Source organism: Haliotis cracherodii, unplaced genomic scaffold (genome assembly GCF_022045235.1).
Source record: "Haliotis cracherodii isolate W230 unplaced genomic scaffold, xgHalCrac1.p SCAF_1, whole genome shotgun sequence".
Lineage (NCBI taxonomy): Eukaryota > Metazoa > Mollusca > Gastropoda > Lepetellida > Haliotidae > Haliotis > Haliotis cracherodii.
Genome location: NW_027266264.1, coordinates 40,954,551 through 40,972,350, shown reverse-complemented (window position 1 = coordinate 40,972,350; position 17,800 = coordinate 40,954,551). Strand labels below are relative to the sequence as shown.

Genomic DNA, 17,800 nt, shown 5'->3' with positions numbered 1-17,800 from the left:
GGAGGTCTGGCAGTGAAGCAATTTCACCAGAGGAATAGTATGATCATTTTTCATCACTGCTCAACAACAGTAACTTTGATACTGACCCTGACATGTACATAAGTTTATCTGCAGGGATAATGAAGATCACACAGCCTGTTGTGACAATGTTGAGGGTGTACAAGTTTTAGATAAGACTATTACTATGGAGGAAATTAGATCTGTAATTAATGATCTCCCCTATGGCAAAGTGCCAGGACCAGATGGAATTTTAAATGAACATTTAAAAAGTGTATCTCATATACTTTTACCATATATCCACAGGTTATTTAACAAGATATTATCTGTTGGAGTTTACCCATCACAATGGACAGAGGCAATATTATTTCCTATTCATAAAAAAGGTGAAAAAACAGATCCTAATAATTATAGGGGAATATCTTTGTTATCAGTAATTGGAAAGGCCTTTACCAAAATACTAAGTAATAGACTTGTTGGCTGGTGTGAAGAAAAAAAAAGCTGTATGAGGAACAAGCTGGCTACAGAAATGGATATAGCACCATAGACAATATATTTGTATTACAATCAGTTATTCAGAAATACCTCTCCAAGTCAAAAGGGCGCTGCTATTGTTTATTCATAGACTTTTCGAAGGCATTCGACGGCGTCCAGCACCATTTATTGAAATATGTACTTTTACAAAAAGGTGTTAAAGGTAAATTTTTCAGTTATTTCATCTCTGTATAGTCAGCTAAAATCATGTGTTCTAGTTAACAAGTCCTCACTGTCTGAGTTCTTTGAGTGTACAATAGGAACCAGGCAAGGGTGTATGATAAGCCCACTGTTATTCACCCTGTTTTTGAATGAGCTAGTAGATAATTACAGGTTTAATGATTGCAAGGGTATTTTTGTCAATGAGTATGCTGAAAACATCACTTTGATAATGTTTGCAGATGATATTGCTAATTCTGGAGATTCTGTTAGAAGGTTACAGCACCAGATAGATTGTTTAGCAGGATTTTGCAATCAGTATGGGATGAGGGTTAATTTGGAGAAAACGAAAGTCATGGTATTCCGAAGAGGTGGTATAGTAACAAAAAAGGAAAAGTGGCATTATGATGGTATTCCTCTGGAAGCAGTATCCGCTTATAAGTATCTTGGCATGTTTTTCACCCCTAAGCTCTCATGGAGTTTGGCAAGAAGTACCCTGGCACAACAAGGAGAAAAAGCTCTGTTTATTTTGTTTGGATTCTTGAAAAAGTCTAAGCTTAACATTAAAGAGTCCTTGTTTCTATTTGATAGGATGGTTTCTCCAGTCTTATGTTATGCATCATGTGTTTGGGGATTTGAAAGTGTCCAAGTTATAGAAAATGTGCACTGCAAATTTCTTAGAAAAGTTCTCCATGTTAATTCAAACACTCCAGCAGCAGTCTTGTATGGGGAGCTAGGACGGTATCCATTACATGTAACAACCATGTTCAATTCAATTAAGTATTGGCTGAAAATATTAAACATGTCCACAAATAGGTATCCTAAGGCTTGCTATCTGATGTTATATCAGTTAGGTGGGGCTGGTAGAGCCACATGGGCAACTAGAATAAAATATCTGTTGAACAGACTTGGATTTGGTCTAGTTTGGTTTGAACAGGGTGTTGGTGACATAACCCATTTCCTTAGAATTTGTAGGGAAAGGTTGCAGGATTGTTGGAAACAAACATGGGCACTATCTATAAGTGAAACAAGTAAGCTTTATAATTATTCCATTATCAAATCAGTGTTGGAGCCTGAAAGGTATTTGCACAATATGAAGAGTAAAAATTTAAGAATTTTTCTTAGTCGATTCAGATGTGGTAACCACAAACTGGCTGTTGAAATTGGGCGGTGGGGAGGTGTTGCTAGAGAGGATAGAGTATGTAAATATTGTTTTGATAATCTGAGTGTATCAGTTGTGGAGGATGAAGTTCATTTTATTACATCATGTTACTTGTATAACAAGTTCAGAAATATGCTTTTGCCATGTTTTTGTACTTGTAATCTTTGTACTCTCGACAAATTTGAGAAAGTTATGACAGATAATTCTTTGTCAGAATCTTTAGCACTTTATATTGTTAAATGCACGCAGGCAAGGCAGGTTTATCTCATAGGTTAAAGGGAGACAACTTTATATACAGTTTACGAATGCTTCACCTCCTCTTGATGATTATAGTAGATCTCTTCTTAATGATTGTAATTGTTGTTTGTAACTTAAAATTTGTTGTGACTTGATTATATACACATGTACTCTGGGCTGGAGGCCTTTATTACAGAATAAAAGAGTCTTGAAGTCTTGAAGTTAGCAGAGACATTTCGAGGCATAAGACAAGAAAGATATTCAGGCGTGAAGTGATTGATCATTTTATACAAAAGAGTTAGTTTTGTGTTCTGCGCGTCTTAGGACTTGTGGTAGGAAATTTGTTTCAGCATACAACTTATCGTGACTTGTTGCTCCGCAAAAAGAAGGATATTACTATCAATACCATCAACTATATGATTAATGTAGTAATGTAATGTACACTAGGAATACAAATGGTCCTAAAATTGACCCTTGAGAGTCACCTGCCATTATAGATTTTGACCCAGATCTATTGCCCTGAATAATTACTCTCTGTTGTCTGTTTTCAAGGGGTGGAAAAGGGTTTTCTGAGAAGTTATAAGCTGGGGTGAAAAAGGGTTTTCTCAGAAGTTATAAGCAGGGGTGGAAAAGGGTTTTTTCAGAAGTTATAATCGGGGGTGAAAAAGGGTTTTCTCAGAAGTTATATGCAGGGTGGAGAAAGGGTTTCTTCAGAGGCTATAACCAGGGGTGGAAAAGGGTTTTCTCAGAAGTTATAAGCAGGGGTGGAAAAGGGTTCTCTCAGAAGTTATAAGCAGGGGTGGAAAAGGGTTCTCTCAGAAGTTGTAAGCAGGGTGGAGAAAGGGTTTCTTCAGAGGCTATAACCAGGGGTAGAAAAGGGTTTTCTCAGAAGTTATAAGCAGGGGTGGGAAAGGGTTCTCTCAGAAGTTATAAGCAGGGGTGGAAAAGGGTTCTCTCAGAAGTTGTTACCAGGGTGGAGAAAGGGTTTCTTCAGAGGCTATAACCAGGGGTGGAAAAGGGTTCTCTCAGAAGTTATAAGCAGGGTGGAGAAAGGGTTTCTTCAGAGGCTATAACCAGGGGTGGAAAAGGGTTTTCTCAGAAGTTATAAGCAGGGGTGGAAAAGGGTTCTCTCAGAAGTTATAAGCAGGGGTGGAAAAGGGTTCTCTCAGAAGTTGTAAGCAGGGTGGAGAAAGGGTTTCTTCAGAGGCTATAACCAGGGTTGGAAAAGGGTTTTCTCAGAAGTTATAAGCAGGGGTGGAAAAGGGTTCTCTCAGAAGTTATAAGCAGGGGTGGAAAAGGGTTCTCTCAGAAGTTGTAACCAGGGTGGAGAAAGGGTTTCTTCAGAGGCTATAACCAGGGGTGGAAAAGGGTTCTCTCAGAAGTTATAAGCAGGGTGGAGAAAGGGTTTCTTCAGAGGCTATAACCAGGGTGGAAAAGGGTTTTCTCAGAAGTTATAAGCAGGGGTGGAAAAGGGTTTTCTTAGAAGTTATAAGCAGGGTTGGAAAAGGGTTCTCTCAGAAGTTATAAGCTGGGGTGTACGGTGGCCCATAAGGGACATGGAGTCTGTTTATCCATATTTTGATATTTCACGTACTGTTATCGTAACCTTTTGCAAATTAACATGATCTGTCATACAAATATGTGATAAATCATGTATAAAAACAACTGAAAACATGGAAAATGTACTTTCAAGTAGCTATTGAGTCGCTGAAATGTGAAGCGAAAATGTCAAAAACTAAAATGGAAATGTCAAAAACCAAAACGAAAATGTCAAAAACAAAAGCGAAAATGTCAAAAACTAAAATGAAAATACAGAAAACAATTTCCAACGCGGTGGAAAAGGGTTTTCTCAGAAGTGATAAGCTGGGGTGGAAAAGGAATAAACAGAACTTGGTCTAATGTACAAAACAGAGATTTTCATGATGTGAAGTTCAACCTCGAAAATGAAGTGCATGGTGCTTGGGAAGCTATTAAGAACCTTATCTAGCATCTGGTTACTGACTGTTTTTTACATTGGTGAAGAGAAATGTAATGGGAGAAATTGTGCTAATATTTTCATCTCTTCATTCTGCCACCAAACTCATGAGATAAAAAATTATAAATCTGTTGTAGTAATACCTGCAGGTCACAATGACCTGTGGAGGTATATATGCATGCACTTTCTGGGGAAATGGGCTTAAAATGCATGTAAGTAGCCTTGCATACACCCACTCACACTTTCAATGCGAGTGGTCATGAGCTATCCTTCCTACCTTTTCTTGTCTTGAGTACATCAAACTGATCAGCCGCAGAATAACATCATGATTGCCAATAGCTACCATCATTGCTCGATGTTTTTCATGGACAGCAACATTGCTGAGTGCAGCAATACAAGTATACTGGATCTCTTCATCTGGGGAATGTAGCATATCCACCAACACAGGTAGTGCTCCCTGAGACACAAGCTCGTTACGATTATATTCTACAACACACACAAAAATACAAAGCATTAAAACAACATCATCCCACAATGAAATAACATGCAGTCAAGGAGAGGCAGGAACAAGTGACACAGTAAACTTGAAATGAAATTGTTTTAGCTTTGGCAAAAGTATTGTAGCAGATGTATATATTTGTATTTTAGTTTTTTTTGTAAATAAATCTATTTCAAGTTTTGTTAATGTTGAACTATATTCAACAGAGGTGTGTTTTTATCCCATCATTCTAAGTCCAGCCCTAAGTTATCAATCACATCCCAAGCTATACTACATTCTTTGTCCAGCCCTCAATTCATCAATCACATCCCAAGCTATCCTGTGATTGGCCAAATTCAAACTTTACCTTCTTCTCTGACCAACTCCATATTGCCACCTTCACTGCATTAGGAGTATGCGTAGATCACCACAAAAGGTTAGGTTATAATTTATCTTGACTTCCAAATAGGATTAAATAGTAATCAAAGATTAGGCATTATAAATAAGCATCTAGGAAGTAATTATCATATTTACATTGAATCATATATTTCAATTAATGTTGATGTTTTGAATGAATGTTTTAGAGGCTGAACTTTAACCTGAGCAATAGTGTATTTTAATATTATCTTGTATACATGCTAAGTTATATCTACAATAATGGACGTGCACAAAGAATGCATTTTGTTATTCATTTCATTGTATTTAGTCTCTCTAAGTATTTATTCCTGCAGTATTTCATATTGCAGGCAGCAATTCTCCGGAAAATATCGAGCATCTCTCCTGACAAAAGTATCTCACATCACTGTAAAAGTACACTGCAACTTGAACCAATTGTTCAATCAATTCTTTACTTGCCTTTTAATCCCATTGTAAATGGTAATCTTTATTGACAAATAAAACCATCCGAGGAGACATGAGTAAAAACATGGTGGTACTGCCAGGTTTCATCAAAAGGCGCTAATCAAAGTTAGATTAAAGGAGTCAAAGCCACATGATGCTCATCATAATATCCAAGTGTGACAGGCTCAAGTATTTAAACATATGTAGATAACTATTAATTAAGATTTATAAGTTAGTTGTAAGGTTGTATGACCTTGTTACCATTCCATCTTATTAGTTGATTATGATATTTACATTAAACATTAAGAATATACTATTAGTAAGAATATTAGTTATGTTTTATACTTTAGTATTTTATACATTAAACATTCATGCCATAGCTCTGTAACATTAAGCAAGCTTTCTCTCAGTTCAACCTCCACTTGTTGTCACACAGCAACTAGTATAGGTAATGGGGGTTCTGCTGCAACCCCACTGGAGCCAGATTTATATACCTATACTGCTACTACAGATGGAATTTTTTATGCAAAAATGATGATGCTATTTAACAATTGTCATGAGATTAAACTAAATTGTAATGAAAATATTCTCTATTATTTTTACTCATACGCATACCATTATTTTAAACAAAGTAATATTCAACAGTTCTTCATTCATTTTACTAGATGACCAGACTATATACTCTTTTTCGAAATTGGAAAGAAACAATTGATGACCGTATTTGGTTGGTTAGACATCACTGATATAATATATACCCTGTGGTATATCTCGCCATTTGATTGGCTCCATTATTATATACTTATGTAAGCATTCGTTTAAATGTGTTCCAACGATAGGAAGCAATCTATTTTTAATCTCCAACCAGTTCTGGCACGGAATAATTGACGCGCTTGTTGCCTCCCTTGTTCTATGAACTTTTTTTACTCGTCTTCGCTAATACCACTGGTCTTATGAAATTTGATCGAATCTCCTGCTTCATTGCATTGTATTTGGTGAGTTCTGACAACACTAAAGAAATTCCTTCTCGGATATCTTACAATCAGCCAGTGCTGTTGAAATATGATCCTCAATGCTGTTCAACTTTGCTTCGGCGAGTGTCTGAATATTATGTTTGAATGCTTTCTTTTGCAACTTACAAGAAATAAATTTGATCACTATTCCTGCCAGTCCTGAGACTCCGGCAGCTATTTCCATGCCAAGTACGAAAGGCGGGGTGATTATAGTTGATACACCGAGTCCAATGCCAGCCGTTACAAGTGCAGTGTCAACTCCGTCAAGAGCATTCACGGCTCTGCGATACTTTTTATACAATCCAAGTCTCAACTCCCTCTCCTTTTCTATTCAATGTTATATGTTGCTAATTTGATGTAATCGAAATCCATCAACAGTATCCATCTTTTCAGATGCTTCATCGAGCGCTGTATACAAACCCATAGTGTATATTATCATATCATATAATAGTCTTTAATTGGTCTTGCTTCAATGTTTTGAGAGTATACATCAACCTTATTAAATGTATATTATATGACATAAATATCTTAGTAAGAGAAATGCTATCACCTTTATCAACTTGGACCCCCTCAAGGGTTGCAACGGGTGATGCTACTCCATTAATAATAATACTACAACGTTGACACTCGTGTTGCTTGAGCCATTTAATTGATAGACCTAGTAATATCTCGAAGGCATCTTCCAATGCATCCCCAAACAGAACTTCAATAATAATTGTAGAATGATCGGGTATATCCTTCAAGTTATCTTTTATGTCATTGAATTCAGTAACCAAATTTAAACTCACTTTTTTTTATGCCGGACGACTCAATAACATATGACCTGGGTTTTCTGGCAGGAAGAGACTAACACACTTTTTCGTTTTGATGGGATATAAGCCCTGAGTACGATCACACTATTTATTAACTTAGGTAAATCATTTGCCTTACCCATCATCACATATGGTGGGGTAATGACGATATTCAGTAGCCACTCAATTTTTGCTTTGATCATAGTCCATTTATTATCATCGTTGCAAGTAAAATTGTATGAGTGTTTTTATTGAGTCTACTAACGTCGAAATCACTTAGATTACCTGTGAATGTAACTTCTTTCCGCATGTATACATTATCTTGTAAGTGTAAAGCGTATAACTTGCCATCAATACCGGGTTTACGGAATCCTTCTGTGTCTCCGAGATCGGAAAGCGCAATTGTATGACATTGTCTAAAGTTATGCGATCCAGGGCCTAATGAATCAACCATTATTTATAATATGGAGTGTTACACTTAAGTATCCTATATGAACAGGTTGATGTTTTACATCTAATACAGAAATTTTGAGGTCTGAAATAATACCCCGCTTTAATTTTTTATATTGTAATATTGAGAAAGATTCCATTCTACCGCTATTGTATTTTTCATCTTTGACTGGAATAGCTCTCAGCAGAGTTGAAGGACTGTCGAGTTGAATAATATCGGTCGTACTTATCTGATCAAGTTGGATACACAACTCTTTATAGGGAACTAAATCGGGCAATTTAACTCCATGCTGTATTTGGTTGGGTAGTAATATTATTCCTATTCTGCTAAGTCCAAGTGTTTCTGCTATCCCCGGGGCAAGAGTTACACCCTTTTCTCCAGTGTTTAAAATCAGCATCCCCTTCGACTCATTTTGTGTGAGCCTATGTCCAAAAGGCTTGAAAATTTCATCATTTAGCAAGCATACGCTGTAATACCCATCAGATATAACAATGTGAGTGTTATCATCAAATAGTACTATCTTATTATTATCTCTCGCAGCACTTATATTGGCCCACCGGGGGTAATATGTTACATCGCAGATAGCGACTTCAAGTTGACCAACCGAGTTATCGATAGTATGAAGCAGTTCAATAGACTGACCATTTGTTATTCCTGGGAGTGTAACATACATATTAAATATACAAAGATACTATATCATAACTTAAATATGAAACATTTAAGTACATTACTAATCAGTCGATTTTATTAAGTGCCTCTAGTGCTAATTTTTTTCCTAAATTCCCTGATATCTTCGAAAAATACAGGGTCACGGCAACTAGCGATAAAATGGTGCATGATTGGTTCCATAATCCAATGCAATTTTGACAGAACCAGTTAAACTTTGCCATATGCACTGCTATATCATGGAACTGTTCTGGGTGAAAAATACCTTCCAAATGGCGTTGTTGAGGACCCCTACGATGCGTTTAAAAGAAATACCGAGAAGTTCTACAATCCCAAGATTACAAAAGTAGAATTGACTATCGAGGGCGTTCCTAATCAACTATATAGCCAAGGAATGCTAGCGTATCACCAGTGGGATGAGATTAAAAAACTTCCTTCTATAAAACGTTCCCCGGAAGTTAACGCGGTCGTGAAAGATCTGTCTCTCGGGAGTGTATCGATGGGTGAATACCTCACCACGAAGTACGCGCTATGGCTCGACATGTGAACAACGGACGATGACCAACTACACAGCAGTGGGAGGAGAATAGAAAATGCTAGAGAGGGTGCGAAAATGATGTCATTTATACCAAGCTCGAACGAGATAAAATCAGAAAACTGTTAGTGGCATTGAAGCACTGTAAACTCATATTAAAAACCGATCAACCAGCTGCTTATGCAATTGCTTAGCAAAATGTAGCAAAAATGTAGCAAAATGTGGCAAATTGAACATTAGCGGTTAATATGACATTAAATGTGGTTCGAAATCCTCCTTCTTTCGCAACAGTTCATTAATACGGGTTGTATTGGATATGCCATATTATATTATGTTAGACTTAAATATCTCCTTAGGTATTACATTATGGAATGCGACGAACTCATCGAACAAATGCTCAAAGAATCTGATAAATCTTTAGATAAACATAGAGAAAGACTCGCGGCTTTGATAGCCGGTGGAAAATGTTTCCAAAATTTGGAAGAAAATTATACCGTCGAAAAAATTGATAACATGACCGACGAAGAGATTAAAAAACTGTACGCGCGTTACGAGTCTAGACTGGGAGCTACCATGACTAAAACGATAGGGTCGGCTATGTTACAACTATACACAGTCGGAGCTAGTACGTTTCTCCCTATCCCGGCAGAACATCGCATGTATTTATGCGAATCTCTCGAGAAAGACCAATTCATCGAACACGCTATAAGCTCAGTGAGCTGTGAGTTTTATCATAGATACGGAATGTTTTTAGCTCCACTCACCACAGCTTTAATAACGGCTAGGTATTGTCAATTTAAACATACGTGTCCACTTAATAATAATGGAGACTCAACAGATTGCGGAAACACAATCACAACAGACACCACATATTGCGGAAACGCAACAACATGTGAACGAAGAACAACAAGTGAATGAGAAAACACAACATGTGAATGCACCACAAACACAAAAACAACCCAGAGTTATTAAGAACCCCCCAAAAATAGCAGCTGGGAGGAAGGGAGGACTGGCGCGCAAAGCGAAATTAATAAATAATTCAAATATTAATCCGATTAAAACATGGGCACTAGTAGGAGTTGCTGGTATAGCGGCTGTATGGTTCTTTTATAAGACCGGAGAAGAGAAAACGTCACCCCCAATGCAACAACAAGTTCAATTAGAGGTTAGCCCCCATATAATGCTATAAGAAGCATGACTACTCCAGTTACAGACGGTAAAATGTTGGTAAACACAACGTATCATTCAGCGGTGGTCAGCGGCTTGGCCATGCCCGTTTAGCTAAAATGATTACTAAAGCCACACCTCCCAAGCTGGATTTTAATGGATTTGATATAGGTATGATGATTCTGGATATTGGATTAGCTATGGCAACGAAGGATATGCTCATCAAACAAGGACTTATCCCGGAAGACATAATGAAGTAATTAAACATTTGAATATTTTATATTATTGAACATATGGCAACAATTGTGATGATGGTCGGTGGAGCAATTGTTAATGCTCTAGCTTTTTCGGGGAGTAATTATTTATTTTCAACTTTGAGGGAATCAAACGCTAAAGAAGTTGAAGAGGAGCGTAAACGACATAACGAAGCAATGGAACAACTCCAAGCAGCTCAGTCTCAGCAGAGAATGAAGAGATTAGACTTTATTCATGAAAAACTGCTTAAGGAAGGACATTCAATTCAAACGTTTAAGGATGACGAATCTGCCACAAATACCTCCTCGTTTATGGGAAAAAACTCGACCCAATACCGAGACCAACAATGAGTCAGTTTTATACACCGTCAGAGGAACAAAAGAACCGCGAGGTCACATTTGTGATTATGGGATTGACTGCTGTATTGATTTTCAGTTATACAATTACGCATAAATAACCACAGCTGTGGCTATGCATAAACCATGACCTAATAGCGTTGGCTGACTGCCTAATAAATAGTGTAGATGTGATTTGCATTTGGACAAATGATATGATAGATGTATAACCATGAATAATTGCAAATTTACACTCATGGGTAAGAAGACTCTATGTAACCGCCGCTGTGTTGAAATTTACTGCGGCATACACAATTATTACATCAGGCGCGGAAACATAAACTATACGTGTTCTGTATGCGGGATAGAGGTCCAAAGGTCGTTATTGTTTATGTAAGGAACACGGTGCTGATAGGGTCAGGAACCAGATTATTTATGCTAGGAAGAGAGATTACATCAATGAGAGGAATAGGTTGGGGAGAATACGTATTTTAATACAGTGGTCCCTCAGTAGTATAGGTAATGGGGGTTCTGGACCACTTCCACTGGAGCCAGATTCATATACCTATACTGCTACTACAGGTAGTATTTTTTATGTGTAAATGATTATGCGATTCAACGATAGTCATGAGATTCAGCTCTAGCTCACCAATACCTGGGGCCAATCATTGCTTTAGATGAGCCTAAATGGTAATAAAAATATTCTTCATTATTTTTATCGATAAAGCGATATTCAACATTTTTATTAAGTTCTTCGTTCATTTTACTAGGAGACCAGACTATATAACTACACTCTTCTTGTAAATTGATAAGAAACAACTGATTACCGTATTTGGTTGGTTTGACATCACTGATATAATAAAAACCTTGTGGTAATTCTCTCCATTTAATAGTTTTTTCCATTATTATATATATTTATGTAAGCATTTGTCTAAATGTGATCAAACAATAGTAAGCAATTTATTTTTAACCTCCAACCAGTTCTTTGGTTTTGGCACGGAATAATTGACGCGCTTGTTGCCTCCCTTGTTCTATGAACTTTTTTTTCTCGTCTTCGCTAATACCATTGGTCTTACGAGATTTTGATCGAATCTCCTGCTTCATTACGTTGTATTTGGTGAGTTCCGACAGCACTAAACGAAACTCATCCTCGGATATCTTACAATCGACCATTGCTGTCGAAATATGATCCTCAATGCTGTTCAACTTTGCTTCGGCGAGTATTCGAATCTTATCGTGTTTTAATGCTTTCTTTTGCAACCTACGAGAAATGAATTTTATCGCTATTCCTGCCAGTCCCGAGATTCCAGCGGTTATTTCCATGCCGAGCACGATAGGCGCGGCGATTATAGTTGATAGTAAACCGACACCGGCTACACCGAGTCCCATGCCAGCCACTACAAGAGCGGTGTCAACTCCGTCTAGAGCATTACTTTTTATACAATCCAAGTCTCAACTCCCTATCCTTTTCTATTCGATGTTTTATGTCGCTTATTTGATGTAATCGAAATCCATCAACAGTTTCCATCTTTTCAATTGCTTCATCGAGCGCTGGATATAAACTCATAGTGTATATTACGAATATATAATAGTCTTTAATTGGCCTTGCTTAAATGTTTTGATAGTATACATCAACCTTATCAAATGTATATTATACGGTAAGAATATCTTAGAAAGAGAAATTCTGTCACTTTTAATAATTTGAAACCCCTCGAGGGTTGCAACGGGTGATGCTCCGACATGAATAATACTGCAACGTTGACGCTCGTGTTTCTTGAGCCATTTAATCGATAGACCTGTTAATATTTCGAAGGCATCTACCGGTGCATCTCCGAACAAGACTTCAATGATAAGCGTAGAAATATTAGGTATTGCACTCAAGTTAACTTTAATATCATCGAATTCTGTAACCAAATTTAAACTAACATTTTGGATTGCCGGACGACTATATAACATATGACCTGGTTTTTCTGGCAGGGGAGTGACTAACACACTTTTTCGTTTTGACGGGATATAGGCCGCGAGTACGATGCCACTATTTATTATCTTAGTTAAATTATGTCCCTTACCCATCATCGCATAAGGTGGGGTAATGACGATATTCAGTAGCCACTTGATGTTTGCTTCGACCATAGTCCATTTATTCTCACTGTTGTAAATGATATTGTACAGAGTGGTTTTAAGGAGTCTACTAACGTCGACATCGCTTAAATCTTCTAGATTACCCGTGAATGTGACTTCTTTCCGCTTGTATACATTATCGTGTAAGTGTAAAGCGTATAACTTACCATTGGTACCGGGTTTACCGAATCCTTCCGTGTCTCCGAGATCGGAAAGCGCAATTGTATTACATTGTCTTATCGTTCTAGGGCCTGATGCATCAACCATTATTTATAATATGGAGTGTTACACTTAAGTATCCTATATGTACAGGTTGGTGTTTTACATCTAATACAGAATTTTTGAGGTCTGAAATAATACCCCGCTTTAATTTTTTATATTGTAATGACGAGAAAGATTCCGTTCTACCGCTATTATATTTTTCATTTTTCACTGGAACACTTCTGAGTAGAGTTAAAGGACTTTCTTGTTGAATATTATCCGTCGTACTGATTTGATCAAGATGGATGAACAACTCTTTATAGGGAACTAAATCGGGTAATTAAACCCCCTGATCTGATGCCTCGAATACTGTTACTTGTCCTCTCCATCCAAGTGTAAATCTTAAGTACATTGAAATCATTACACCCTTTTTTCCAGCGCTTAATCTTATTTTCCCATTCGCCTCATTTTGTGTGAGACTAACTCCATTAGGCTTAAAAAATTCATCATTGAGTGAGCATACACTGTAATACCCATCAGGTATAATAATGTATTTGTCAACAAGATTGTCGTCGTTTTCATCTAATATAAACATCTCATTATTTCTTCTCGTAGCATTTATATTGGTCCACCGTGGGTAATACGTTACATCGCATAGAGCTACTTCGAGTTGTCCATCCGAGTTATCGATAGTATGAAGCAGTTCAATAGACTGACCATTTGTTATCCCCGGGAGTGTAACATACATATTAAATATACAATGATACTATATCATAACTTAAATATGAAATCGAGATACATTACTGATCAATCGATTATAGTAAGTGCCTCTGGTGCTGAATTTTTAGTTAAATTCCCTGATATCTTTGAAAAATACAGAGTCACGGCAACTAGCGATAAAATGGTGCATGATTGGTTTCACAATCCGATGCAATTTTGGCAGACTCAGTTAAACTTTGCCATATGTTGTGCCACAACGGGATGTGGCATATCTCTTTACGCTCCAGGATTTGAACTGAATAAGTATGTTATGTCATTTCACGTGTGCTATCAGATTAGACATATACTTAAAGAAATTAGTGCTCCATTACCGCAGGATCGAGCGTGGAATTCCACAAATAATAATTATGATAGGTCCGCGTATGAGCGTATTTGTCAGGAATTTAATGTTTCTACAAGTAAAGATTGGCGCATTAAAAGAGCAAACCATGGTCTAGGTGTTCCTCACACAGAGGAAAATAAATCCGTCAAAGAAGAAAGCGATTATGTGTATAAAGTACTTAATAAACTTCCAGTTAATTTTGGTAAGTTGTATAGAACCAGCAAACTTTACGCAAGAATATATGATCATTGGCATAAAACCGGTGATTGGTATAAAGGCTGGGAACTTTATAGTAACGATTGGAGAGGGGATATTATGAGTTTTAAGAGTGGTTTAATTTATATTGTTACAAAATTTATACAAATGAACGATACCGAAAACGCTTGGAATGAATTTCTTAATGATAAAACGGAAAATAATTTTACTAATCCAGGATTTGTAAGAGTTAATGAATCGATAAGAACTTATGTATGGGCAATTCTCAGTGCGCAATCTCAAACACGAACGTCCATTATCGGTTCTGGGACGGCGCTCGATGCGCAAAAACAGTTTGTCTCAAACGTGGAGGACGCCATTAATTCACCAGTTGACATACTATTGTCTATAAAGCGTTTTCAAGATGCATTACAGTACGCTCAATCCAAAGTGGACTACGTTTATGCGCCGGGACTATACATGTCTCCGAGTAATATGGAACTTAAGATCGGTCAAGTGATAGGCTATAATAATAAAATTGTTATCGCTACCGATCAACAAAAACCAGGTATAAATTCAGATATTAACGTCGAATTAATAACGCAAACGATCACGGGCGAAAAGGGAATAGTCAAGCCACAAACACCACATGTTTCACAAACATCTACTGATGCACAAGTGTCACCGCATATTGAGGCTAAAAATCAACAACATATCGATGAAAAAATAGCGCTTGTAGTGGGTGGAGTCTCAGTTGGTTTACTCATGATTTGGTGGTTAAATAGTTCTTAGCGAACACGTAAAACAGCCCTGCAATTGCTACGATCAACCCCCACAAGTTTTGACTAAGCCAAGTGGTGGTCTTAGCTAATAAATTCAATAGCCAGGAAACAACACTCCCTATTATACCAGGAAGTGCGGCCGCGGCTTTCTCAGCGAGCTTTCCCAGTGCTGAACCTAATGCTTTTAAATGCTTTTTTATCCACTCTTTTATACCATTTTTATCGTTAGGGGGTGATCCGCCTCCACCTGTACCACCTGTACCACCTGTTAACGAGAGAGTCAAAGTCGATATAATAAATCCCAACGCGGTTAAAATACTGGTAATTGTTATTCCCTGTTCTCTGAACAATGTTTTCATTTTATCGGCCAGTGTAGTATCATCGTTGAGGACTTGATCGATAGTTTCTCGAATACGACTGATTTGCGAACGAAGTGCCTTTCTATTACTGGAAGCTGCTTCGAGGCGGGCCAATCTTTCCTCTTCTAAGTCACGTATTCTTTCCGCTACGCGGCGTCTACTGAACTCATCGCCCGCCTGTTCGAGTTTTGTTTTCTCGTAAGCTATATGCTTGTGGATTTCGGATAGCTTGGCTGTATTATTGATGAGTTCTCACCGCATTGTTCGCATTGCCTTGTCAAGACCTCGTATTTCCCGAATACTGAACTCTGAATGTGGTACACTGGCCGTAGAATTATCGTTATAGGTATCTAAGATTTCTCCGAGTCCGTTCGAGGCCACCATCGAGGCTGCTTCCAAATCATCTGTATTAACGAGTTCTTTCCTCATAGTCTGAAGAGCCTTAGTAGTCTTCGCGGAAAGTTTTTCTCGTCCGTATTCTACAAAACCTAATTTATCACGAACAAACTCGCGGCTATGTCTGCCGGCTATAGTAGACAAGGCTAGGGGCTTACGAGAACTATAATGCAAAAGATCAATATGCGGAGAGTCACGCACTCGCAATGTTCCTTTACTATCTAGCATAAACTTTGAATAGTCACGACCTATTGGGATAACATAATTTTTATCTTTTTCTTTTAAGGCATCATAATAATCATCGACGGTTGATTTTAATATTTCATCGTTAAGACTACTTAACCTGGTTTCATCAGTATCTTCAATTGAATTCTGGTTATCAAAGTCATCAAAGGTATCTAGTTCAAAATCACCCATTTTTATATTAAACATATGGTTATATACTTTCAATATAACAATGTCTTCGCAATACGGACGCAAGTTAAACCCACAACGTAGACTTTGAGATCCATTAGGGGTCAAGGCAATTCGTCAGTCTGTTACTATAACTAATAACCCTAGTACCATCGATCAGAATCAAACGCTTCTGGTTCGCTTTCCTAATCTCGGCGCACACGATGTGTTAGTTCCGGGAACTGTCCGACTAGCATTTACGATTATTTTGACTTCTACCGACGTTAACAGGGAGCCCGTTCAGAACATAGGTCGTGCTATCGTTAAGAAAATCGCTATTAAAATTAGCGGTAATGAGGTTTTGAGTATCGACGATAGCGATGTATACTATTGTTACATGGATCTCTGGAGAACGGATAAAGAGCGGGAAAACTTACAGTACCAAGGTATTTGTAATAAGAACACATTGAGACTGCGCGTAGATGCTTCTAGTGGTGATGGTACTGTCGTAAAAGATCAGGCCGTTGCCGACGCATTAGGTAACAGATTCTATGTTCCCCTAGACTTTGAATTACTAGATTCCCACATGCCCTTTTATCAAGCATCCCTAGGCGATAGGTTAGAATACGAACTCACTTTTAACGACTACGGTAGAGTAATCAGAGCTGCTGAAGATGCTAGCTATTCCATTGACAATATCTCACTCGAGTACGATATGATAACGGATCCCGAATTATCCAGACAAATTCGTAACCAGTATTCGGGAAGTTTAGCCATTTTGTACGATCTCGTGCTGCGACACCGACAGATCACGAGGGACAAAAAAGATACGATGTGGAATATCAATCTAAACGTCCCCACGAGGTCGTTGAAGGGTATTTTAATGTTGTTCGAGGACCCCTCTGATGCGTTTAAAAGAAATACCGAGAAGTTCTACAATCCCAAGATTACGAAAGTAGAATTGACTATCGAGGGCGTTCCTAATCAACTATATAGCCAAGGAATGTTAGCGTATCACCAGTGGGATGAGATTAAAAAACTTCCTTCTATAAAACGTTCTCCGGAAGTTAACGCGGTTGTGAAAGATCTGTCTCTCGGGAGTGTATCGATGGGTGAATACCTAACCACGAAGTACGCGCTATAGCTCGACATGCGAACAACGGACGATGACCAACTACGCGGCAGTGGGAGGAGAATAGAAAATGCTAGCGAGGGTGTCACCATACAGATAACGAAGCTCCAGGAATCGGCTGGTAAATTAAACATATATTTGTACGTGATTATGGATGCGCAACTTAATATACAAAATGGGAGATTCGTGCAAGCAATCTATTGATAATCTTTTACCTAAAGATCCTCACTGCGCTATCATATGCGGGCAAACGGGCTGCGGAAAAACAGCTTTTATTCTAGATATTTCAGAAAGTCATTATCGGGACGTTTTGGATCGTATTATTATTCTGTGCCCGACTATAAGCGTTAATAAAACATACCTATCGAGAGATTGGGTAATGAATGACGACGGGGTACACAGAGAATTAATATTTGTACCCACATCCGCCGGCGTTGGTAAATATCTAAGAGGTTGGAAGATGGAAATTAATTCCAACATGGATGTTAAAGATATTAAGCCCATCATATCGAGTAAAATTAACGAGG

General features: G+C 37.9%; 1 protein-coding gene across 3 annotated transcripts in view; it reads right to left on the bottom strand.

Annotated features, from left to right (window-relative positions):
* LOC139477956 (uncharacterized) overlaps positions 1–17,800 on the bottom strand; it is a 405,897-nt gene that overhangs the window by 314,416 nt on the left and 73,681 nt on the right. For all 3 annotated transcript variants that reach the window (XM_071260404.1, XM_071260406.1, XM_071260405.1), the window contains one exon: positions 4,342–4,550. In XM_071260404.1, coding sequence (XP_071116505.1) covers positions 4,342–4,550 — 209 coding nt within the window. The remainder of the gene's footprint in view (positions 1–4,341; positions 4,551–17,800) is intronic.